This window comes from Neodiprion virginianus, chromosome 3, assembly GCF_021901495.1.
Source record: "Neodiprion virginianus isolate iyNeoVirg1 chromosome 3, iyNeoVirg1.1, whole genome shotgun sequence".
Classification (NCBI taxonomy): Eukaryota; Metazoa; Arthropoda; class Insecta; order Hymenoptera; family Diprionidae; genus Neodiprion; species Neodiprion virginianus.
In genome coordinates this window covers 24,602,282-24,629,415 of record NC_060879.1, presented here as the reverse complement: position 1 = coordinate 24,629,415, position 27,134 = coordinate 24,602,282, and the positions used below count along the sequence as shown (strand labels likewise).

At 36.2% G+C, this 27,134-nt stretch overlaps 1 protein-coding gene across 11 annotated transcripts; it reads left to right on the top strand.

The window, feature by feature from the left end:
- Positions 1 to 168: 168 nt before the first annotated feature.
- Positions 169 to 26,250, top strand: LOC124300369 (protein PRRC2C). Of its 11 annotated transcripts, none has more exons than XM_046754407.1 (21): positions 169 to 295; positions 379 to 634; positions 3,454 to 3,601; positions 4,778 to 5,041; positions 5,268 to 5,421; positions 6,737 to 7,012; positions 9,399 to 9,491; positions 10,679 to 10,965; positions 11,731 to 12,265; positions 12,569 to 13,432; positions 13,742 to 14,073; positions 14,458 to 16,041; positions 16,368 to 18,278; positions 19,550 to 19,729; positions 20,043 to 20,345; positions 20,430 to 20,612; positions 20,693 to 20,849; positions 21,472 to 21,822; positions 22,014 to 22,159; positions 22,862 to 23,147; positions 23,287 to 26,250. In XM_046754407.1, exons 3-21 carry the CDS (start codon positions 3,509 to 3,511, stop codon positions 23,433 to 23,435), a joined length of 8,148 nt encoding a protein of 2,715 aa, XP_046610363.1. In that variant the 5' UTR covers positions 169 to 295; positions 379 to 634; positions 3,454 to 3,508; the 3' UTR covers positions 23,436 to 26,250. The 11 variants fall into 11 exon arrangements, with proteins under 11 accessions (XP_046610363.1, XP_046610366.1, XP_046610364.1 ...); XM_046754410.1 differs by having other exon boundaries at positions 19,535 to 19,729; positions 20,693 to 20,828; positions 22,014 to 22,138; XM_046754408.1 differs by having other exon boundaries at positions 19,535 to 19,729; positions 20,693 to 20,828.
- The last annotated feature ends 884 nt before the right edge of the window (positions 26,251 to 27,134 follow it).

Genomic DNA, 27,134 nt, shown 5'->3' with positions numbered 1-27,134 from the left:
GAATTGTATTATAATCTTAATCAGCTAAAAAATAAATGTGTGAGTACTTAATAAATAACATCCTCAATTTTATTATGAATTAGGATCATTACGACCAGCATTTGTTGACTAAAATGTTGGGACCTCAATGATTATGACTTGGGAGTACATGGTCAGGAATTTCCAAAGTGATTTCACGCTTGTGGTTGGTATATTCCGCTCGCGCCGGTACATGGGCTTCTGTCAAGTAGTTCGCAGTTGAGAGACACAACGTAATGATTTCTACGTGCGAAGCCTAGTACGGAATAGTAAATACGTATGTTAAGTGTAATATATAAAAAGTTGAATGAAACTCAATTGGGATAGTTAAAGAGGGTAAAAAAATCTGTGAATTTTCAGAGTGACGGTGTACCACTAAGATCCGGAGGGTCTGCGCGAGCGAGACACTTTGTTTGAATGACGTAATTGTATTGATCGCGGAAGAAGAGCCGAAAGTCGCGCAATCGCCATCTTGGACGAATTGTGGGAAAAGAAGTTTGTGCTTCGTGGGCGATATAATAATTACTGAACTGTATCCGCGGCAATCCGCCAGTTAGTTAGTTTTAAAGGGATTCATATCCGTTTGTGAACTGTTTACCCATTTGGACGGACCAAGGTAAGTCCATAGTTTTGTGCTACGTGCCCTTCGGGAGGTCCTATTTCTACGTGGATTCTGCGGGTTTTTTCGTTGTCTGTTGGCTTGGGACGGAACGGCCGGGTACCGTTACCTCGGCGTCTACGGGTTCGTCGTCCCCCGCGATCCTGAAATATTGTGAAATTCTACGGGAGCTTGAAAATTCAATATTTCTATATCGACGAGCGTCTATTGTTTTGGCAGTAACAAGATTTTGACATTGTACGGGGGGTTGGGTGGTCCCCTGCAAACGTCGAAAACCTCGTCCTTTTCAGATTCAGGTATTCCATTCCCGATCAAACGTATTACCTATCTATATACCCTCGCGGTTACCAAAGTGAATCGTCGTTTAATGGACGTTCTTCGTCTAAAGCCTGCTCAAACGAACTTTCGGGCGAAGGTTTTTCGCCGTTTTTTTCCCTCAACTATTTCTTTTCTTCATCCAACGTTGTACAGACAGGATGTATAAAAACGTCAAACTTATTTTTCATATCACTCTGCTCAATGAGGGCTTTGATCTGCGTTCGATCACTTCGTTCGCTACCTACACTTTAGGATTCCCGACAACCGACAAAAACATTTATAAACAAAGCCATTGTTCAACTCCACTTGATATCCAACATTCGTAGTTAACATTTGTCAAACTAAATTTCACAACGTATGGGCATTTTTTCTTGAAGCACTGCATATTGCTCTTTATAATGATTATTTAAGTAACCAGACACGCCATCAGGCAACAGTTATTCACTCAACAGTCATTACATTTTTCATGGCATTGGTTTGATGGTTTTGATAAACTTATTCATTTGATCAAAGAGTAGAAATAAATTTTCTTACCTCATTTTCAGATGATTCATCGATTTACAAATAATGTCTCAGTGCATTTACTACAAAAATGACTCTTTTATTCCTGGTTCTCCCATAGCTTCCCAAAAATATTTATTGACCAAGACAATATCAATCATTTCGCAAAATTTGGCATCCATTGTCTGAAGCTCCACCTTGCTTTCTGAATTTGTTGATTAAATTATTTCACACAGTATTAGACGACAGCTATTCACTGAACATCGCACCAATTGTTGCAGAATCAGTTCGGTGTTACTGCAAAAGTTTTTTCATTCGATTAACGAATTTGAATCTATGAATTTTTTGGTCCTCATGCGATAATTACTTTCAAAACAATGTTTGAAGATCTTCACAATTTTTCTCCAGCTGGTATAATTGCAAGATTTTACTTCAAATTCAATTAAATTTTGCACCAGATTACAAGATATTTAGTATTTATTTAATCTTGCAGTAGCTTATTTTATCATTTTGACTTTGAAGTAGTCACACTTTCATTGTGTCAGATCTGGAGCTATTGCATGCCATCATGCAATTTAGTATGCTATTCAGAATCCATTGTTCAACTTCCACCCGAGGTTACCTTGATTTATTTCTTTTCATGAAATACGCTATTATAAATTTGTTGAAAAATTAAGCCTGATAATAAAAGTTGCATTATCCATTTCTTTGTCACCGAGTCAGGAATCAGACAGTATAAAATTTTGAGAATGTTTTTGCACCTTATTACAATCGTTATTTTTATATTTATTTTTATAGTTAATTTTCAAACTAACAGTTTGTGGGATTTGTGCAAATAGTAGAATCATTCTATTTATCAATAATCGAGACAAAGAGAAAGGTAGTATCAGGATGAGTCAGTCAGTGATACCTATAGTTTGTTGTTTCCAAGAAGTCACAGTCGTTTCGGTAAATTCTTGAAAATTCTCTAACAACCCGATGAATCGTCAGGTAGTTTGTAGAGAAGCCCATTGAAATCTTTGACAGGTCTAAAGTATTTTTGTTTTGATGGGGTTCAATGTGTCTGTAAATTCGTCCTAGGTCTTTGCCCTATATGTGTCTAGACCAATTGGGGCCACCTCGACTCTTTTTGATTGCATTAAGATTGACCAAGTCAACTTGGTAATATTATTAGATTCAGAAGTTTAATTTAATACTCATCTGAAGTAGCATGAGTGCAAATTTACTTCTTTAGTGGATAAATAATGTCTGATTAATAAAAGAAGTTACTAAAGTTAATCATCTCATAATGCTTTTTTTTTATTCTTTGTATCGGTACTCGTAAACATAAAAGTAGCAATTATGTTGCAAACCTGGATTATTGCATTTTGTCATCACTCGCCTTGATAAACTGATAATTCATCAGTAAAGCAAAATGTTCAAATGAGAAAATGAATAAACAAACATTTCTTGCCACCTAAAATTCTTTTATCAATTATTACCATTTTTCTATGTTACTGAATCTGCCCCAATTTTTATCATTATAGGCATAATTTAAGCCTTATATTTTTTTAGTTTAATGAACAAAGAAATTGAAATCTAATTTTATAGATCATATATGTCGTGATATTTTTTAATATATTAAGTGTGTATTATCTCGATCGTTTTCTTTTTCATGTTGATTAAATATTATATGAGGACAAGTGAATTATGGTTCATTTATTAATTCTGCCCATATTTATTTACATCAAGTATAAAAATTTGTATTGCAACTCGAGCGATTTTTTTAAATCTCTCAATATTAAAGATTGTTTTTTAGTTTCTGTACTACTTAAAATAGTTTTTGTTTTTCTTTGTTACCAAAGTACTCAATTATGTTAGCATTAACATTTTTTGTCTTGCAAAAATTGATATTCCAAGTATATCTCTGTCAACTTTGTATTCTCATTAAGTAAATTCCATTCCAAATGAAAATTAGTTATTTGAAAAAATAAATACTATCTTTTTTCTTTTTCTAGACAAAGGGTTCGTTCGTTGGGTCTGAGTGGTACTAAATGGTTGCCTGCAGACAGCATGTCTACTCTGTCGGGGAATGTGTCGAAGGGGGAGAAAGGAAAATCCAAGTTTCAATCGTTAGACATCAATAATTTATACAGGACAAGTAGGGTAAGTTATGAATTATGTTTTTGTTCTTATTCATCTTTTTTATTTAATTATTAAGTTTTTTTCGTTTGTTAGCATACTGTGCTACATGCAATAATCTTGATTTGAAAAGTATTTCAGTATTTTGTTGTATGATGCTGGTATGATGTGTTGTCCTAAGCGTAAATAAATGTTCACTTATGACGATGTACTACTTATTGACTCTGCTATGTAAATTAAATATAAATGGGCATGCTCAAGGACTATACCTCAAGCCACTATCATCAAGTGATTTGTCCTTTGTCGTTTCTATTAATAAACCTGTCAGCAGGATTTTCGGTTTTTTCACTTCTCCAAAGGAAGATTTTTCACTTTTCCAATTATCAGATTCAAATTTCATGACTTGACGTCTGTTATATTTATAATTAGATGGAAGATATTAGAAATTGCGTTCTTGTTAATATTGACTTTCTTTTTGGGATCAGTGAAAATTTATACATATGAGTCTGTATCGTAATATAGATCTGATCTCAATTAAACACAAAGTTGGAACTAAAAACCACAATTAGCACTCGAATGTGCTAATGTTGATTAAACTAAGGTAGTGAAGCCCGACAATCAAAGATTTCTCAAATACCTTGAGCCTCTAAAACTTTTAAAGAATAATGGGCATAAAACTGAACTGTACTATTCTATTTGAAAGAATTCGAGTGTGTTTAGGTGCTAACAGGCTGTCAGCTTCATCAATTAAATTAACTAGTCAAATAATACAAACATTTCCTTCATATTTAATGAAGGTTTAATGATGGTTGGCATTTAAACGTATTTTTTTTTCAAATCGTGGATGTTAGTTGATAACAGTGTTTGAAATATAATTCCTAAAGGCAAGGTTACAATTTGGTGCATTGCTTCTTCATTCTGTGCACTTAGCCACATCTCCGATAAATTTTCAGTTTGCAAAAGTTGAGAGAAGTTTGAGTATGGTGCACCAACAAAATAGACAAAAATCGTTTTAAAAAAATGCTAGGTTTAATACCACCGCAGGGTGTAAATAATGCTTACCATTCCTTACTTAACTTACTACTCTTATTTACTTAACATTTCCACACCTTGTCATGCTGTGATAAATTTTTGCGACGGAGAAAGACTGTCGGATCTCTTTCGAATACGGAAAAATGTAAAATTTTTAAAATTATTTAGGGAGAATCCTTGGAGCAACATCAACAGAAAAACACAATACCACGGAAACATGGAATGCAGAGTTTGGGAAAGGTGCCTTCGGCACGGCGGCCACCTGCTAACTTGCCCAGTCTGAAAAGTGAGCACAGCGGCAGCGACCCAGCAGTTAGTCTTGTACCAAGCGGTGGCAGCGGTTGGGCCACTACTAAAGATCCTGCCACACAAACTACCAACACCACTAGCAACGCCACTACTACACCACCTACAACCTCCGATACTACCACCGTACGCATATTATTCTGTTATCATTTATTGATTTTGACTTATGGTATTGCAAAAATTGAATCTGTGAAATTTCTAACAATGTTTTTCATATCAAAACGGGTGTGCGAGAGCATAGTAACAAAAAATATTGCTATAAAATTGCGATTTTCATCTTTTATACACTCAGCTGTCATTAATTCAGTGAAATAAGATTTTTAACGTAATGACCGGAAACGTGTGATTTTAGAGCAACACACCCTCGCCACAATGTGCAACGGGAGCTGTTCCTGCAACGGCATCACCACTGCAACCACCACAACCAGGACAACAGAATACTTCACAGACATCACACTCCACTGCGCCCTCATGGAGCGCAATTATGAGCAGACCAGGAGATGCCGGTACGTATAATATTACAAATATTATATAGATGAAATAGTTCGATCCTTGCGTTTGTACACATGAGTTACTTTATTTCACGCCATCATTTTAAGAAGGCAACAAAATACTGTGACAGAAGTAGTAAAAATATCCAATATAAGCCAAATGGGTGTATATGAAAATGACATCCTAACAGCTAAATCTAAGACTACAATAAGAGAAGTAATGTTACAAAGGCTTAAAAAATTTATAATGATGTTCACAATGATACACAAATATTGAATGGTTTAATGTATTCAAAAATTAGAAACATCACCGTTGTCCAAGTAAATGTTATCAACTTTCATTTTTTATCAATACTCAAATACGGTATGAAATGATGTAATTTGTAAGTTGAATGGGGAAATATTGCATAGGATGCAGTCACAAGTATTCTATCCGTTGGACTGCGATATGTTTTTGGTGTGTTGGTAACAACTAATAAGTAATGATTAACACTGGGATATTTGAAAAATTAAATTTAATTTAATACCACCGTATAGTTCTTGTAGTTTGATCAAGCTTGTAATGTAAATATCACGGTCCGAATTATTTATTACGTTTGATTTACATTCCATATGTTTAAAATATAAGCTTGTTACAATCCCACTAGTTAAGCTTCATGAAGTGAATATCAGCTATTTCTTGACTATTCGGTTTAGACTGAGTGGTGGTTTTGTTTTGTGATGAAATTTACCATTATAAATCCTTTTCGAAAGACAGTTCCCAGAATTTTGAGGTTCAGCTGTGATCAATAGTGATTGATGTTCTTAGTTCAGATTCCACTCCCAATCTGTATGACGACTGCCAGTGGTTCAAACCTTGTATAGTAACGGTTAGCTCAGTATTTAAAACTGCAAATTAGATATAAACTACATGGTTCATGAATTTAATCATTGAGTTTTCATTTTAGTGCATACAATTTGAAATTTGCTTTGGTATTGATATTTTCAACTGCATTCTCATTTTTATTAAATCATTCAAATTTCCAATAGATCTTACGACAGAGTTTTAATCTCAATTTATATGATCATTCTTTGCACAAGTATCATTTTTACATCATAGAGCTTCCCAAATAAAAATATAGGGACGCAAATGACATTGTAACGTATAAGTACCAAGCACCATAACTTATTTCTTTAAGTTAAGATGGTTTTAAATTAATAATGATACGATAAAAATAAAAGGAAAGATAAATCACGCATGATTCATCTTCAGTTTGGTGTCAGTATATCAAACAAATGAATTGTAAGTAAAATTGGGTCGTGTCGTTCGGACGGTATAATCAATTAATAGGTGGGCCCGTCGTGGCAGCAGTGGTTGGTTACGCGGGGCTTGTGGGGGGCGGGAGAGGGGGAAGAGGTACCCTTGGACTGAGCTTTCTCGCCCACCAGTCCCCGCAGTTCCAACACGAGTTCCCCAGCCTCAGTGGCCAGACCTCCGCCTCCATCTCCAATCAGAGTCAGACTCAACCGTCCTCGACAACGCCGAACGCAAATTCCAATGCGATATCGGTAGCTGCTCAACAACAGTCGTTGCTGCCGCAGCAGTCCCAATCCCACAGCCACTCAGGTGGGGCACTGCTTGCCAGTAGCTGCTAATGTTGACTTCACCCCTAGTAGTGCTCCTCTTTGCTTAATTTCTCTATATGTATTATCGAAGCATTGTTTATTGGTGCTAAACAGTTGTAGCTACAAATTTTACCAAAAATCTTGTTTCTCAATTATCAGTTATTCTTTCTTCTTTGTCCCAGTCGATCAGCTTTTCAAATTTTTCAAATAGCCAGTTGTGCGTAACAGTATATGGTCAATCGTTCTCTAACACGAATTTAGATGTCAAGCACAGTCTGTATCGATGTTCCAGAGGTTCCGATTTTTCTTTTTTTCTGTGTAGTATCTCATAAGTCTTCTGAAGAAGTTCACACAGTGTAAAGCGCTCTTCAAATTCCTCCAAGTTGTTGATCAAATGGATATGCTTTTATATCTATAACACAGAACATTCTTTTACTAGTTGTTTATTTAAAGTTGTTGATGCTCAAAGCGTTTTGTTGTAAATTCACTTTCTTCGAATTTCACTTGCATATGCGACGAATAATGGAACTATTTTATTTCATATTTTCAATGAATTTTTCACGAGGATAAAAATCGCCCACTTTTGCTTATGGAATGCTTTACTTCATCAGTTTCTGGTATTATTATTAATATTATTATTATATATATATTTTTAAAATCATTTTTCCTCTCTCTGTATACACTCTAATTAACATGTTGAAATAGTAGTTGCTCAGTTTACTTTTTATTACTGCATTGCGGTTGAGGAAGTTTGATTTGTGTCAGTCAATATTTGCATTGCTAAATATTTATTGAGTACTCATTTTTTCATGTCAATGTCAAATCAATTTAAAGTTCTTCATGTGAAATATCATTCTAGAGTAGTTCTTGAGGTATTGATGCATTAATAGGATACATATACAAAGGCCTCAGACATATCACTAAATTCTTAAATTCTCTAAAATTTCATATTCGCCCACAAATGTATTATAATTTTGTATAAGTGAGAAAACTCAAAATCGAGATCTGATGAATACACTGAATATGCCATTATACGCAATTAAAGATAATGTTTTTGCATTTGAAAGCTAAGATATGGGTGGAGTTAAATCAGATTGAATTGAAGCCATTGATACATTTGTAATTTAAATGCCTGCACTGGGAAGCTGCTGATTAAGTTAGAAGGGATCGTAGGGTGACAAGTTTTACACCACTGTTTTATTTCATACTAGATTTTTCATTCCAATTCGATCCAAATCAGCTAAGATATTTAACAGTTTCAAGTGAGGGTAAGGAAAATTATGGAAAATTGGATCTAACTGGAAGCCATTCAAATAATTTTAGGTTAAATTTCATAAAAAGTGAAAAACAGTCCTAAAGTAATGATCAATTTTTCTTACAAGTTTAGATGGTTGTCACTTTGTAGCCAAAATGGTAATAAAACTTTACAAATTTCATGGCTCATTACTGGTGAAGACTTTTTCGACCATATTTTATGCAAGTTGGCAACGTAACGTCAATAAACTTCAGGATCTTGGGACAAATGATTCTTCCCAGTTAAATTCATTTGTTATTTTTGAAAAATTCTTTATATTCGTATTTAAACTAATTATGATGCAATAGTAGCGTAAATTTGAAATCTTTCTGAAATTTCTTAGAAACCAGAGGACGAAGTTCAATTAGCACTCCGAGGCCTTATGTAGTTTGAAGTGCTGAGAAATGTTTTATTACAACCATTGTTTTCTTTTCACTGAACGTTTAAATAGTTGTCTTTTTGAATTAAATCATAAGTAAATATATTCAAAAATTATAAATGTCTCCAATGTTCATGATATGTGTAGGGGATTATAAATTTGGAGTAATGATTCTGGTAAGTTTTGTTTCTGATTAATTCGATCTGCGTATTCCTGTAATGGTATCAAAATCTCAAATGCTACTTGCAAATCCAATTGATTAGATTCCTTTACGCCTAATTAGATTCATGTAAACCTATCTTAAAAAACATAATGTAGTTTAATTTATTAATTCTTCATGGCACATACACATAACACATTTTCTAAAGAGGAAATTTAATTATTAGATGGTTCGTCCTTTACTTTATTGTGACTATGTTTTTTTTTTGTAGTGTGAATAGCCCGTTCTTTATCATATATCTTTTAAGTCTACACTATAAAACTTGATGAAACTGTGCTAATCGTACGTGGTCTCCTCGTTAGCTTGAAGTGTCATCATGGCATATTTCTGTATTTCTTTAGTATTTAGAAAAATTACCATTCAGTATGCAACGAATTTTTGATCCTTAACATATTTTAATTTTAGTTTGCTGTTGTTATGTACACATATCTTTTTATGTAAAAATTGCATTCATACAACTAATTACAGAAACTTGTTTAATTGCATGTAAGTAGGCGATGGCACAGCCGGGTCACAGCAGGCACAGTCTCAACAGACCAGGGAATTGACTGCACAATATGGTCCAGGACCCAGTCTACGCCCACAAAGTAAGCAGAAATCATAGCTTTTTCATAGTATCTATTGACTTCTTCGCACAGTTGGATTTTCTTTGTCACTGGGTACTGATCTTTTTAATTTTTAAGGGTGAATCTGCAATATTTGGCTACTCCACATCTTGATTAACAAACCTACGATACAAATTAAGATTCATTCATTATTAGTATGAGCGCAGTTCAAAGTAAATAAGTACCATCCTAATCGTTAATCTTAGGTAAATTGGTCAGTGGTAACTTATACGTGTACCTTAGGGTGGTCCTTATTTGGGGTGTTGACGAATTCCGATAAGTGCGCCCCCTAGACACGTTTGAAATAAATTTAAAAAAATGTGTGCGAAAACGGAGCGCTGTAGTCCAATTAGAAGACGTGCCTGTAAGCTCGTTTTGTTTTTCATTTGAATAACATGGGATTTTCAGACTACTTCAGTCATTATGTTTTTGAGTTGTCCCCATGAACGCAAAAAATTCTTTTTTCACATAAATCTGTTGTTCATGGATCTCGGAATATTGTAAAATCTTTCCCGATCCAGAAAAACAGACGGCGATCAAAACATTTTAATTTTAATTATTACTTTTTAAAAAAGTATAAAGTATAAACGATGTGTTTTTAAATACACTAATTGAAATACATATTTTTTCCCACATGTACAATTACTTTTTTTTTACAAACTTATGACGTAAATAAGACTGCCTTTTAATTGGTGAAATACTGTCAAGCACCAAGCGGCTAAAAAGAGGTATTCTCACGTTGATCAATTTGCCGTCGTGTATAATATCAGGGGGATGGGGGGCGTAAAGGTTGTGATAACGACTTGTGGAAAAATATACGCGTAGTTGTACCCATGAACAACAGATTTATGTGAAAAAAGAATTTTTTGCGTTCATGGGGACAACTCAAAAACATAATGACTGAAGTAGTCTGAAAATCCCATGTTATTCAAATGAAAAACAAAACGAGCTTACAGGCACGTCTTCTAATTGGACTACAGCGCTCCGTTTTCGCACACATTTTTTTTAATTTATTTCAAACGTGTCTAGGGGGCGCACTTATCGGAATTCGTCAACACCCCAAATAAGGACCACCCTAGTGTACCTAGTCTCGAAATTTTTGTTTTCTATTAAAACAGATTTACTTATTCTATTAATGATGATGATACTAATATTTTGAATTTTTGTAGCGGAAGGCAGTTGGATTCAAGGTGGAAGTCGTACAGCAAGCGGAACTGGAGCAGGAACACCTGGGCCAGGAAATGGGAATACTCCGGGGGCCCAGGGCCCCCCGCATATTGGCGTAGGTGGACTACCAGAGGGACCCGCTGGCGGGCGACCCAACTTGGGCCAGTCGCTACCCATGGGCATGGCCCAGGCAGGCCCTAATGGTTCCCCAGCTGCCCAAGCGGCTACAACCCCTGGCGCCAGTCAAAATCCTAGCCTGCATAACTATCGAGGATTAATTCCTCCTTTCGTAAGTAGCCATTTAAAATTGATCAGACTTCAGTTGCCTTGATGACATTTAAACATTGTAGAAGATAAGAAACATGATCGCCATGATCTTTGATTAAAGTCTGCACAGATTTTCTTTTTCCACTTGTTGGGGGATAAGAATTCAGTACTAGAAGATGAATGAAGTATTGCATGTTGTTGGGGTTTTTTTTTTTTTTTTTTTTTTCCTTCTGCATGATGTACTTCGTATTTTTATATGGCAATATGTTTCAGCTTCATCTCATTCATCATATTCAAAACATAAGATTATATATTGAAGAACTTCATTATATTGACTTTGAATTGATTCAATATTCAGTTATAAAGATTTAGATTGGATATACTTACGCCGCCTTTTGGTATGTACACAACAGAGATACTTCATGAGGTTATTATAAAGATTCACATAAATTAGTCAAATCCAGCACTATTTTCCAGTAATTGACTAGTCTCATATAGTTTTTCTGTATCAAATATCAAATATAATTTTTATTCGTGAAAATAGAAATAGATTATATTTTTAAAAGATTTTTTTCAATCTACTGGTCTGATTCCTTGACAAATGATTATTCATCAAATAAAAAGAGCTAAGATATTTTGATTTACGATATTAAATATTAATAAAATTTTTACACATCAGTTTTTGTGAGCAAAATGAATTGCAATACTTCATAATATGGCAAGATCAACAAATTTCAGATCTCAGCATTTATGCAATTGATATATATATATACGTATTTCTTTACAGATGTACCGAGGCAGCTTTCCTGGAGGATTTCCTTCACAATTCCCACCAAATATGGGTGCGAATGGCCCTCGACAACGATTCACCCATCCCCAGGAACGATTCCCAGCTCCCCCGCGCCAGCAAGAACGTGAACGTCCTCCTCCCCCAGCAGATGAAGAAATAATCACCCGTCCAATAATTAAAGAGGAAGATTTGTCAAGAATGGACGACATTTCACGTGATGCTGGGTGGGCAGCCCACGACGATATCGATTACAACCAAAAGTTAGCTTTCAGCGATGACGAAACAGAACATGAACACCATAAAAAAGATGAAAAAAAAGACTTCAAAGATGACAAACGCGAGGAAAGTCAACCCGAGGAAAAAGAGAAGTCAAGAGAACGTGAACGGGAGCCTAGGGATAATCGTGAACAGTCCCAGTCTCATCGTGGATGGAATCAAGGACCTCCACCGTTATCTCGTGATTTCCGTGGTACAAATGGTCCTGTCAATCATCCTCCGCAACAGCAAATGCGAACTCCACATCCACCTCGGGGTATGATGAAACTTTTTTACTTGAGGTGTTCTGAGCATGCCATTCTGAAAAGAGTGAGCGCTGATCTACCAGATAGTACATGCGTAATATCATCTTATTGAAATTAGGAAACGATTGATGATTTCAATGGTGATGTTTATAAAAATTATAAAAACTATTAACTGATAAACGCGACTTTAGCAGCAAAATAGACATCTCGTGAAAACACTTTGAACTAAAGTTAGGTCCTAGAATTAGTTTCAATTGAAACAACATTTTAATTTAGTTCTCATAGAATTCATTGGTAAAAAAAAATTCCGACAGGTCTCGAGGAAGACGAATTATGGAATCAGAGACGCAGAGAACAAGGAGAATGGGTGGCCTCGACTGTGGAGCGGGCCCGCCAGCGTAAAGAAGAAGAAGAAAAAAGATTCCGAGAGTCCATTAAACAAGCTGCAGATAAAAAACTACAGGACTTGGAGCAAAAAATTAAGGAAAAATACGTCAAGCAAAAAGATGACGATTCAGGATCTTCATCCGAACCGAAATCTTTAATCAGTGTACCTTCGTCTATTATTCCAGTACCCGACTGGGAGCGAGACAGGGAAAATCGAGAAAGTCGCGAAAGAGACAGATCTCGTACTTCATCCGAGGGCAAAGATGAAAAGCCTGTGAGCCGAGACTCTCGCGATAGTCGTGATACTCGGGATATTCGCGACACACGAGAAACTCGTGATACAAGAGATACTCGAGAAACTCGTGATACGAGGGATACGAGGGATACGAGGGATGTCCGGGATACCCGAGACGCTCGTGATACTCGAGATGTTAGAGATGTACGTGATACTCGAGATTCTCGGGATTCTCGAGACCAGCCAGTCTCAGAATTTCGACAAATTACTCAAATTGAGCGTCCGAACTTCATGCGGTCTCAAGACATGTCGCGTAACGAGCGGGAACGCGATCGCGACCAACGAGAGATTAGAGAAAGGGAGCAACCGGCATTTTCTAAGCACTTTCAGAACGACTTACCCCCAAGGTTCCAGAAACAACAGGCTGAGAGAACTGGTGGAGCCTATAACAGGGTATCACCGAATGCAGAGCAGCGGCCCGCTCCTCAAGCAATACCTTTCTCTCAACAATATGATCCTAGCAGATGGGTGCACAGCAGTCACCCTAACGTGCCGAGTATGTTTGACGTTATTTTTACTTTTTCATGTAATCGAGCTTCCCACTAGAGCCAGAAATAATTTTAAATTTGTAAGTTGTTTAGCATGAAGCAATCTGTGAATATTGTTTAACGCTTGCTAGAAAGTCGTTAGTTTTTTTCTATAATTGTAAAAAGAAATTGCAATTTTTCACTGACATATAGTATTTGATCTTACATTTGCGCGTAACTGGAGCGTCTCTTGAGTCTTACAGAGATAGGTAATAATAAAATATACACATTGTGGCCTTTACACTGTATTCATATATAATGTTAATTGGCAATTGCAGACAGTGTCAAGAAGCAATCTCATTCCATGCCACTGCCCCAACGTAGAAATCGAACTGATTCAGAATTGTCTGGTCCAATCGAGGACGATAGACCTCCTTCAAGAGATCATCGAGGACTACCGAGAGACGATCGTTACCGACATTCGTCCCACAGATCGTACGATGGTCGCAAACCATCTAGCGGTAGTTATTATGATGATCATGCACGCTATAGAGAATACGAATATGATGATAGACATTCTCGTGATTCTTGGGAACGTGAAAGGCATTACGATGATAGAGACAGAGATAATCGAGAAAGAGAAAAGAAAGATTACGACAATTATTCCAAGGTAAGATGACCTAGAGAGCATATTGATTAATCGAGACAGGGTTTTTAAATTTTTGGCTCGAACAGATGAGTGCAATAATTATTCAATTCAAATCCTGGTATACGCATCGCATGCCATTCGATTAGTTGCATTGCAAATATCTTATAACCAGGAAAATAAAGAATCTACTACACACAGCTTGTTAGCACAATGAGCTTTCAAGTTTCAACATAGTAGAACAAAATCTAATAATTCAGAAAGAGGTGTACTTGCAAAACAGAATTTTTTTTTTAAACAATATTCATCTTGTCAATACTATCTTTGGTAATTTATTCAAATGTAGCTGTATTTTTCTGATTAACACATAATTGAGTGGAATAGAATTTTCTTCATTTTTTGATACAGAGTTCGCCACAACAAGATCCGTTTGACGAACGTGAACCCACTCGGGAGCGCCCAGAGAATCCCGAGTGGCGAGATGATAGACGGGACATGCGCGATGATCGGATAACCCAAGAAAGGCAAACTGATAGTCGTCGTGATCCACCCAGAGATGATCGTATTGATCGTAGTGAGCGTCCTCAAAGACCGGATTCTCGTGACAGTCGCGCATCTCGAGAATCGAGAACTTCTCTTCGCGACGACGACATGCATAAGTCACGAGATTGCGGATCCTGGGTGAATGATATACCAGATTATGAAGAAAAGAAACGAGATCCTTACCGCGAAGATAACAGAGATCGCCGGCAACCGCCTGGACCTGTAACCAGGGAAAAACTGGAAGCTGACGAGCTTAAAGGTGAAAAACGTAATTTGACGCAGCTGAAGCGTTCTGGATCTGAGCTGGATAAAAAAGACAGCAGCAAAGATAGCCCTACCGAGGCTAAGAAGGAACTCGACATGTGGAATAGGAAATTGGAACTGAGCTCAGAAAACAGTAGAAACGTGGAAAGAGGAGGTGATAACTCGCCGAAAGCGTGGGCTGATGCAATATCTCCAACTTTGGAGATGGAAGATGAGAAGGTTTTTCTTGAACCTATGAAGGATGAAAAAGAGATTGATGAAATGAAACAAAGTATGGAAAAACTAAGTGTCGACAACAAACGGGACGATGCCCTATGCATCGAAGTTAAAGAAGATGTGAAAGATGAGAAGCGGGATAAAAATGTGAGAAATAGAACCAATAGTGGAAGTTCAAGAGGTCGAGAATCTGGTCGTAGTGCTAGGCAGTACGGAGGTTATAGCGTGTACACTACTCGTGGGTGGCGTGGCGCGGATCAGAGAGGGAGAAGAGGAGGACCAAGGTCCCTGGGCAGACCTGGTTCTGCAAGAAGTGGTTCTTATGGTCACACAGATTCCGAACTTAGCGGAGACGAAATCTCCGGATCCACTGAATCTGGAAAGGAAGAGAGGCGTCCAGCTCGCTCTCCCAAGTCTTCTCAAAAATTGGACAAAGACGATCGCAATCGGGAAGTATCCAGGCGCGATGATAAACGCGGTGATTATACTCAAGTTCGCAGTGACAAAAGAAGCTATGACAGTAGATCCGGTCGTGAAGGGTTTGCACCATCCGGGGAACCTTCAAGACGGGGTCGAGGGGGGTTTCGGAACCGTGGTCCTACTACAGGCGGACGAATGAATACCAATTATGGTCCACCACCGAGTAAAAGCCCTTTTTCAACTGAACGGAATGCAGATGACAAAGAACCTAACCAACAGAAGCCCTCATCACCTACGCCAGAAAGTGAATTACCAGCTAGTGGTCCTCAGTTGTCTGAGTCCACTGATGACAAGATCATAGCCAAACAGCAAGCGCTGACTGCTGGTATTACTGGAAGACATACTAAATCCCCAAGTCAGCAAAGTCAGCAGCAAGGTAATAATAAGCAAGATTCACTTCAGAATCAGAACACAGTGCCACAGAGGTCACAAGTCAGAAAAGATGAAGGGAGGACTAAGAGAAATCACAGCAGCAGTAGACGAACACAAGTAAGTTTCAATACGGTATAATATTTACAACAAAGTAGTTATCGCAAAAACTAATTAAAACTTTTAATTTTTTTTTTACCTTCTCTGACACTTACGCGTACATCTATAAGAGTTTGTCGGAAATAAAAGGAAAATATGAAGTACTTTGACAATCACGCGGCTAGTTAGTGTTGTTCGTTTAATAACAAAGACGAATCATTAATAATACCGCAATGAAAGAAACAATTACTCGATAGTAATAAGAAAATCTATGTTTTTTTTAATCACACAACACTATTATTTACATACTTGGTCAAAGCCACTAATATTATACTTTGTGCCAATAGGGGAGAGAACATCGTGACGGACGTTTCCGTGGCAACCCCAGCAATGCACCGAAGCAAAATTCATCAGATATTGGTAACGACGACTGGGAAACAACTTCAGATAACAGTGAAGAACACATTGAAGATCGGAAAGAATCTCGAAACACACGTAATAAATCATATGGAAGTCGAGGAAATCAAAGCTCTCACCAGAATCCGACCGGCAACAACCAACAATCTCGAAGAAATGATCAATCAATAAACAACAGGGAACAAAGAGAACGAAATGTAACCAAACCCAGCAGTACGGCATCTCGTGCTCCTGGAGCTGAGAAAAGGAATGCGCAGAACGCTTCTTACAATCAACGGAACCACTCTGGAGCCATCCCGCCGTTGATGCAAAATACTCAACAAAATGGCCGCCCTAGAAGTCAAGGATCAGCAAATAGCGGGCCTTCCAATAAAGCCATAATAAAAGAAAGCACGGTTAATCGTGTTGATGAAATAAAGTTAAATGATTTAAATCTGGTAAATCAAGCTTTGAATGATATAAATAAAAAATCTGTCTCAAAAGAGAAGAAAGTTATCGACAGTGAGTTGGAAGTAAACAATTATTCTGGCGGTGGAGACGATGGGGCGAACAGTAACGAAGATAAAATAGATGCGGATGGCTTTCAAGAGGTTAGGTCCAAGAAGAATGTAAAGGAGTCTAGGCATAATCAGAAAGAAGAAGCCAAACCCATGAGACGTGAAAAAGAAAAGGAAAGAGAACGAGATCGTTCAAAATCAAAGTCTAACGGACCTCAGCCCACCCCACAGCAGATTCAAAATATTCCACCATTGTTGGGACAACCAATTCCTCAGCCTGCCAACTTGCCACAGAAACAATTTGACAGAGAAAGAAATTCTAATCGGCAAACATTGGCCCCTCGATTCCAGAAAGCACGTTTAGCTAAACAGCAACAACAGATGGGAATCGGCGAAAGTAACGACACAAATAAAGTGAATTCTAATAATATCTATGTTTCAAAAGACTCAGCTGCTGGGCCAGCTCCACCACCATCAGTCAATGCTTGGGATAAACCATTTACCAGTCAAATAAGGTCCAATTCACCATCAACAGTTCCTGCAGACATTCAACTTATGTCTGGAATAACTGGTCAAAATGAACATAATCATGAGACCAATGAACAGGTCAATTCTAGAGGTAGTAGTCAACGGAATTCACCAAACACAGAAAAAACTGTTAATAAAACAGCGAAGGATATTATTGTTGAAAAAAATGTTTCGGACGGAACTTCACCCCCTGTCCAAACGTTGATTTTCGAAAATACAAACTATTCTAAAACCACAAAATCTGGACCATCGGATCTGACGTTGAAATCAAAGTTTTCAAACCATATGAAAACTCAACAGCGAGTAGATAAACGCGGCGAAATCGAAGATGATGGTCAGCTGCAACAGCATCAGCAACAAGCTCTGTCTGCTGTCTTTTCCAACAAATCTAACGAACTTATGAAAGATAAATCGCAAGAACCAATTCAGATGCCATTGACTTTTAGCAAAAACGAGGACAATGCTGATATGAAATTGGACTTTACATTTGATTCTGAACTGTCACAACTGACGGAAGATGCTAAGAGTAAATCTTTGGGAATGCCACGATCGATTCACATGACCGGGGGTCAAAGTACTATTTCTCCTTCGACAGCAGAACTTAATCTAAAAATTGCATCTGTGAAGAAAGTATGGGAAAATGCACCCCCAATGCCAACAGTGGTCGAACATGAAGATGGAAGCGTTGTTGCCACTGCAAATAGTTTCCCTCAACCCTTTGAGAGCAATGATGTCGACGACAGCTACAGTCCTCACCAGCAATACAACCAGAGCAATATGAAAAACGAAATAGCAACTTCGACAAATGTATGCAAGGTGAGTTTCTTGTTTTATGATAATTGAATTGTGCATTTGTTAATTTTCCACATATTGCTGGGTATTTCACCAGAACTTGTACTAAAACACTAATGCAACGTAGAAAAACGTTTTGGTACACAAGAAAAAACATCAGAAGGATTATTGGGTTATTCATTTCAAAAAAATTCGAAGCTCTCGTACGATCATCAATTTATTTCATGAACGTATGGTGCACATACTCAAAATAATCTGGTATACTAATTATAATAATATTAATTTTCGATGCATAAGTATTCATTGTACAGTTAAAAATTTATCCATTTTGCAACCTGACACTGATTCACTAATTTGATTTTAAGGTAATACATAGTTTGTTGATCTTATTTAAGGTGTTATATCTCACTTTCCATGCCTCAGTTTCGTTAATTGATTTGGCAAGCTGAATAGAACGTTTGAAAATCATACAAGGTGTCTAACGATCTGAAAGAATTTGAATATTCTTAAATATCATGAAATTCAATGCAACCCTTGAAAAGTCATGAAATGGCACGAGATTTTACTAATGAACCTGAAAATTTTATGTTTAGGTTAATTATTAACTCACATATCAGTAATATACGGAATATTCATACTCATTTGCATTTTTCTTTTTAATGTTGAGTCTGGCATACATAGATCGATTTAAAGAAAATTTGATATTTTTCTTTCTGTGTATGGAACATAGTGTTATATTTATTGCGTGTATTGTTAAGGTTTGTAATGTAGTTGTGGATCGTCAAATAGGCCATGAAAAAATTCTTATATTATTCCTGAAAAGACCTTAAATGTCATGGTTTCCTGGCCGCTGATAAAAGTAGACACCCTGTCATAGTAAACTTGTGGGAGAGAACTCAGAGGAAAATTGAGAGCACTGTGCTATCTCTATTAATTTTTCTCTAATCGTATTTGTATGCGATGCTAGCTTTTTAAGAAAAAGTGATTCAGTAAATTTTACATATTATATGACATATGAATTATGAATAACAAAATATGATGAGCATATTGGGGCAACTTGACAAATATTTCAAAGTGGTTAGTTGGAAAGTGCATTGCATTTGATTATGCTTCATTGAAATGACAATTGTAATAATCTCTGATTTGAAAATTTATTTTCAAAGAAAATGTATGTCATCATCCTGCTTTGTTTGTCAACTTGCCTTGCTTTTCCCTAGATGTAAATATAGTGAAATTTAAGTCCCCTGTGGGAAGATGCTGACTCTTTGCCTGATGCGCAGCTGGTTCCCCCGCAGGTGAAGCCGCAGCAACAGTCCTCTGGAAGTACTGGCGCCCAACCTGGATCTACAGTTCCTGGCCCAAGTCCAATCCGGCCTGGTCAAAGTCCCATTGGTCATCCTTCGGCCAGTTTACAGGGTCAGCTAAGCCCCCCTCCATTTAACACAACTGGACAACCATCCCACATTAACTATCCAGTAAGATTTGCAAGAATAAGCATAGAATAAGAATGGTTCATACCCTGGAACAGTTTTATCACATTTGTAATATTGCATTGCAATCATTTCTCATTTTAGAAAACTGTATCACTATTCATTCACTTCTTATTCAATATAATCCTGACTTTGATCTATTGTTTTATATAACAGTATAACCTGATTGAACAAAATTCATTTATCACTTAATTGATATAATTGGAATAATTATTGAAAAGCAATTAATAGCAATTTCCGAATAGATGTTAATAGTGGTAAAAAAAAGTGGTTTCAATTTTTTGTTTCGTTTCATCAGGAGTTTCCTCAGTATCCGGGCTCCCAAGCTGCACAATATGGAGGAATGTCTGCTATACCTTCACCACCAGCAGTCTTATTCAACACTGGATCAGGTCAATTACCAGCGCAGGCTGGTGGGTTATATGGAGCATTCCAGCTAGATCAAAGTCGATCTCCTTTTACTCAATATGCTCCTTATGGACAATCGCTTCAGAGCTCGTTTAATCAACAGAGTGTCTACTTGCAACAACCTCCACCGCCTCCGCATGCACCTAGTGCAACTCCTGACATGTATCAGAATAACATGTCACAGTACAGAATCGTAAGTATGATTTTATTGGGACCTCTCATTTTTTGAAGAGATGTGAAGCAAGATGTGAAAAACGAAAATTCCATATTGTTATAGACAACTGCGGCAGCACCGCCTTTTGGTCAAAATCAACAACTGAGCAATAACCCAAATACAGTGTTGATCAGCTCGTCGTCAAACTCTCTCATGTCCGCCAGTGTAAAACCGTCTACCCAACCAATTGGTGCCATTGGGACCAAAGCACCACATTTTCAAGCTCCATCAGCACAGCCGAATCAGGTAAGACCCATTATTATAATTGAAAGTAATAGCAAAGTATCATTCTCATCATTAATGACAATATAATCATTTTCTTACAGGTAACCTATATACCGTATGATCCGAACCAGGTTTTAGGTGTAAGTGGTAACTACATGGGTAACTCACAATTGGTGCAGCGACCTGGACCAACCGTTCAACCGTCTGCAAACAGTTACTACAGCGCTACCTCCGCCGGTAAACCTAACACGCTTCTGTGTAAGCTTGACTGGCCTTACCTCCTTACTTATCATATTTTAATCATTCCAGTACTTCTAACATTTTGCTTGTCATTTCACACGACTTATTCGATAAAAAGAACACACATGCTAAGAAATGGCACTTGAACATTTTTTTATTACATTTATCGAAAACTATTATAAAATGGTCTGTCTTGGCTATGTATATATTCAAGGTGTAATGTGAATTTCAGTATGAACGGTTTTTTCCAGTACAATATGAAAATCCTGAGATGGTTTATGAAATATAGCTGAAAATAATGTTATCCTGTTATAGGATTACTACATTTTTTTTTTTATCCAACGATTTATCTCAGTTTTAATAAATGAATGTGGGATATTTTATAATCAAAACTAATACTTCATTTTTAGAACTTTTTTTTTTTTTTTTTGCTAACAGAATAATTTTGCTTCATATAATAGCAAAAAAATATTTAATATCTTATTCTACTCCATGAACCCTGCAATTGTAGATTTGTTTACCTGTAGATCTGTGCGCTTCCCAAACACAAATTGTAGAAAAATTGAGCTCTTGTTTTACACTTACTCTCCAGCTTGTATTCAAAGGTAAAACACTTCATGATTGATACATCTGATTTCAGATGTATTTCCTGGTTCACAAACAGGCTTCTACCAACCGGGTGGTGCGGGACAACAAACTGGGACTCATTACGGGCTGCAGGGGTTTGGCCAACATAGTCAGAGTCTTGCAACTGGTAGTGCCACGCCAGTTGGTCTTCAGAATTTCGGATCTCAGTTCCTTTCTGGATCTGGAATACAAATGGCTGCTGCAGCTGCTGCTCAGCAGTATAGAAACCCTACTGGAGGTTTGCCGGGACCTGGTAATGCTGCTGCTACATTTCTTGGAAAACACCAGCAACAAGAACAGTCTAGACAATTGAAGAGCCCGTCGGGTAATCAACAAGATGTTTTGGCCTCCGTTTTCAGCTCTAGTGAGTTTCTTTAAATCTTGATATCACCAGTATATAAGCTAATTTCAGTTTAATTTAGTCAATTTGCAGCTTATTTATGGAAAACAGTTGTGTGTCAATGGGGATTTGGTTTTGGAAATATACCCAGTTCACAAAAGCAAATAAATGTTTCATGTCCTTGATTTTAACGTGTTGCTGATTTAATATTTCAGCTTCTCAAATTCCTTCGCCAAAATCGCGGAATTGCAAGCAACAAACACCGACTCAACAACCGCAACCAAGTCCAACTCAAATTCATAAGTATCAGCAATATCAGGGCGCCACTCAGTCTGCTCTGGTAAGCAGCTACAGTAACTATGTATGTACCATTCATTACTTCATTTATTTTTAGTCTACCTATCAATTCACGATTGCAAGCTGTGTCGTCAGAAATGATTATTGAACAAATCAAGAAATCGGGAGTTCTAACGATGAATATCAATTCTAGATTAGATTTATAATATTAGAATGTTCAATAACAGGATTGTTCATTTCACAAATCATCACGGTATATACATTAATCATATTATGGTGCATTATTATTGAATACACAATGCCGGTAAATCATATTGTATACAATGCGTTTTTCTTAAAATTTGCCTAATGAATAACTCAACCATCAGACATTTGAATGTTCGGTAGTTGAAATATAATTAAATAAACATGACTACCTGCAATATGATCACCGTAAGTCCATAGCTTAATTTTCTGTTAAATATAAAAACGAAAATTGTATCGTTCTTTCTGTACATACTTTGAAAGTTCGAAAAGTAGACTTCACCTTCTTTGAACAGTTTCTTGAACCGTTGAATATCGCGAGACTATGGATCTTTGAATTGCAACCCTTTCTTGGCTCAGATATTCCACTTCTTAACGCAGCAATATTTCTCTGACTTAATCACTTTGTTGGTGTATAAGCCAAACTATGAAGTATATACACTTATGATGGTAAAATAATGTGAATTGATCATTTTTCGAAAATTTTTATGTAAATTGGCCTCTTCCTCCTCTAAATGCCCAGGTATTACAACAGAATGTACGTGGAATGGGCATGCCGCCGCCACGTCCGGGAATCCAACCGTCCCAACAACGTTATCCAGCGCCAATACAACGGCCAACTCCTTTTCCTCCTGGCCCAAACCCCAACCCAGGTCAACAACAACCAAACTGTATGCCTACTCAGCAGCAACAACAGGCGCAAATGAATCGTCACAGGCCAAACATTCACCAGCAACAGCAGCAGCAACAACAGCAACAGCAGCAACAACGTAATATGAAAATGTCGCAACAATACTACAGTAATCAAGGTTTGTTATTTTCTTTAATTTGTATTTTGTGGTCATAAAGAGCATCAAATTGCTCTTTCTGTACTAGGTCGTTCAGTGGTTATGTTCAGTTTTGAATAACGTAGTTACTCTTTAGAATTGTAGGTTTATTTTGTTTCAGGCAATGTGAAAATGGACTCTAATGACAAACAAGATTCGCACAATGAGAAACTGTCTGAGAGCAGTAATGGCACTCAACCTGGTAACAAGGCCAACGTGAATCAGCAAGATGGTGAGAATAAAGAGGAAGTTAACCAACAAAATGAGTAGATAAATGAACTTAGTTCTTTTTCTAATTAATCTAAACTGTGAACTGTATTTTTTAAGATTAGCTTGATTAGAATGAAAGTTAAACTTTAATATAAAGATGAAATTATGGATTCATATAATCTTGGATGTGACAGACGAAACGAGAAAAAAAAGTAAGATGAACCAAAACGGAAGAATTTGGCGCTCTCGATTAGAAATATGGTGACTTGATTTCACGCGTGAAAATTTTTTTTTTTACATGATTCTAGGTTCATGATTGGGAGAAAAATATGTCTCGGACTTTAATTTCGAGATTAGTTTGAACTCACTGTTGATGAAATCCTAAAGTTTTCGCGCAAAATCATATAAACAGCAGTTGTTCATCATGTTGTCCCAATATGGCTGACTTTTCGTAAATTTGTATTTCATATATACCATAATGATACATAGATTCCACATATTCAAGAAAGTCGACACATATACATATTGATAGGATTGTATTAAAACTCGATATGGAGAAAAAAGACAAAACGGCTATGAATTGACTATATTCGGCTATGTTAAGAGGAACGACCATGTGTAAAGTGTTTTCGTGGACGAATTCATAATTCAATTACGCAAAATGAATGCATTTAATGTTAAATACCATAATAAGAGACGTTTTTTGTGTACGAGGTATTCCGACTGAACTATGCTGTTATAATATTTCCATACTATACATATGGAATGAATCTTTCAATTAATCAAATCTTGCAGAAATAATGGCAAAATAATTAAGCCTCTGCTGTACATACATTGAATGTGAATACGAAATGAGACGTATAAATCGAACCAGGTAGTTACAGTCTGTTTTATTACGTACCTAATATGGTAGTGAAAAACAATTGTTTCTGAAGTCACACGAAGTTGTGTAATTTGCTTGCCCTGTGGAACTCGCATATGCAATGATTATGATTGATTATTATTCATGTAACATGTTACGGAAACAGTCACACAGGGCTATGATGAGAATGTTATGAGAGAAACGAATATTAATACTATCATAGAAATCAGTGCTACTTCTGAGGGGAAAGAAGTGAAAAGTTTGTACGCATTGATAATTGATAAATAACATAAGATATTGTTTGTGAGCTGGTCGCCCCTTATCTGCATAAGTTAACGTAGATATTAGGGGTTATTTCGCTCGTGTTGAATCCTCTGACCCTTCCCCGCCTCTCCCTCCCCCTCTTTTCCATTGGATTATACACACAATTTCCTGCTGTATTACAAGAAATGAAAAGAATGAAAAAAAGAATACGAATCGTGGATAAATTGTATATGCTATGCTTTTTGTTGCAGTTCGTTAATTATTATAAAAATAAATCTATTAAAATAATAAACGCTAGTAATTACAGAATGTCTCCGTCGTTGAAAATTTATTGAAATAACATCATTCAATGTCTTGTATCGAACTGTGAGACAATACAAGATTTGATAAGGGTTGTTTAAGAAATCGATGAACATATATGAAAAAAAAAAAGAAAAAAATATTTAACTACTGCCAGTTGTGTCGATAACAACCAGAACTTTTTTGTGTACTTCATAATTGTGAAAACTCAAATAATATAGTTTGATGTGTCGAGTAATTACCTATTAAAATATTGTAATGTAATTACTTATTCTTAGCCTTGATATGTCTTTCTATAACTTGATGATTCTCAAAATATGATGAATTACAAAGGGAACACGCTGTGTTTAGTGTGTCTTACTGTGCCCACTGCACAAAATATAATCGGCGTGTTTCAACATGATACGGAATGATGATATTTTAGCGAAAATGTTGTTGGCGTTGATTGAACCTAGTAAAGGTCATTTCTCACACTATTTTATTATTTTTAGTTACTACAATAATTATTATTACTATCATCGCGATGATCATTATTATTTTCTTAAATTTATTGTACTACTGCACGTATACACTCAGCAGATGAAGAATATTGGGAATAGCGAAAGAGAAATCTTTTGTGGTGGTAAACTTCATCAGCGATTTATTACAGATATTTAAGACATCTGTTAAATCACATTTAATGCTTACATGTGAAGTGGTACTATTTGAATCGTGTCTCTGAGGCGCTAAGGGATTGGTGTAGGGGCCTGTGATTATATTACATATATATTGTATATGGTATATGATTACATTACAAATTTCGGGAGAATAACACCGTTATTTCTTTATGATTTGATAACGACTCTATACGAATTAAATTGTGTACCAGTGAAGTGTACCAATAATCTTTGGTCAAAACTGCACTCGATAATTCATAGTCAGAAGTCCGTGCGCAGTGAGTTGTAGTATTATGTTTGATGTCGATGGTTTGATTGAACAAATAAATAGAGTGTGAAAAGAAGAAAAATTTATGGCAGTAGATAAATCGAAAAAATGATGTTATATTATTGACTGACAATACGCGACCTGTAGATATTGTTTTATTTCAAAGACTGAACGTACGTGTAACTTTGATGTGTGTCTCTTGGAAATTATGAAAGTGTTGGCTATGTGGGATCTCACGATTTTTAGTGGTATAGAAAGGAAAAACGAAATAGTATTTGAGTAAGAGGAAAATATATTTTTATTCTCAACAGACTCCCGATCTTTCCCTAAGCGTCTGTACTTTTATCTACTTGTAGTTAGTGACATGACAACAGTAATTTATATATTTACCCAATTAATGATAATAAAGTAACTGAAAGCAAAAAACTATTATTAATTTGTAGATTGTAATAACGAAGAAATTGTACATGAACGTCGTTGCTAACGATACTTTAGGTGAAAATAAAGCAAGCCTCCAAACAGAAACCGCTAAACGCATGTATGAATATTTACTATACACATATAATAAATGAATATGAACGCGCTGTAAACTTTATGTTCCATGATATATGGGGTGAAAAACGAGTCTGAATTTCTGTAAGATTGATCTTCGAAACAAAACATATTAAAAACAAAAATTTATCTCATTTCAGTACAGCTGTATAATAATTGTGCATTGAAAGAATACAATTTTGTAGTTATTTTTTTCTACTCCAAAACTAAGGTGTATTCAGTAAATAATAGGTCTCTTCACATATCCGTATTTACAGTGGGTCATAATTTGTGATTTATCGTTTTTGAAAATCATTGCGGTTTACTAAATGACGTTTATTTTTTTGCAATGTTATAGTAGCAAATATAATGAGCGCTTTTTTTCTCTACATTTACAATATACGTCAATTGTGTACCATTATTCGTATATATGCTGAAAGAAACAGGTACAATAACCACGTGCCGTTACTGTACACAATTCGTTAAGTTTGTAACAACAGTGATAGTTCATTCTTTCTATATTCGATTATCTATGCGAAAAAATGTAGATTACTATTATAAAATATACTAATTAATAAGAAACGATAGCTGCGACTTACGAAAAATGAAGTAAAATTATCGTAATAAAAAGCATTGGTATCATTACACAGTGCACCATAATATATTCCAGGATACGAAAGATAGTAGGAATATGAGGTACTTTAAAATTTGAAAAGATAGAAAGGTACTCAATGATTCGTAGTTGTTTTTTGGATATTCCTATCTTCATATTGCTAAGTCATACATAAAATTTGAGCAATTATAAGGGTGTGAAAGTTGCATTTTGTGTCCATGAAATTGGGTGGGAAGTACCCTTGGTAAATTCACAATCAAAATTT

Coding starts and splice junctions, on each gene's coding strand:
- LOC124300369 (XM_046754402.1), top strand. CDS start 3,509: ATGTCTACTCTGTCGGGGAATGTGTCGAAGGGGGAGAAAGGAAAATCC. Junction 16,042..16,367: donor GCAGCAGTAGACGAACACAA/GTAAGTTTCAAT, acceptor TTGTGCCAATAG/GGGAGAGAACATCGTGACGG. Junction 23,148..23,286: donor ACAATACTACAGTAATCAAG/GTTTGTTATTTT, acceptor ATTTTGTTTCAG/GCAATGTGAAAATGGACTCT.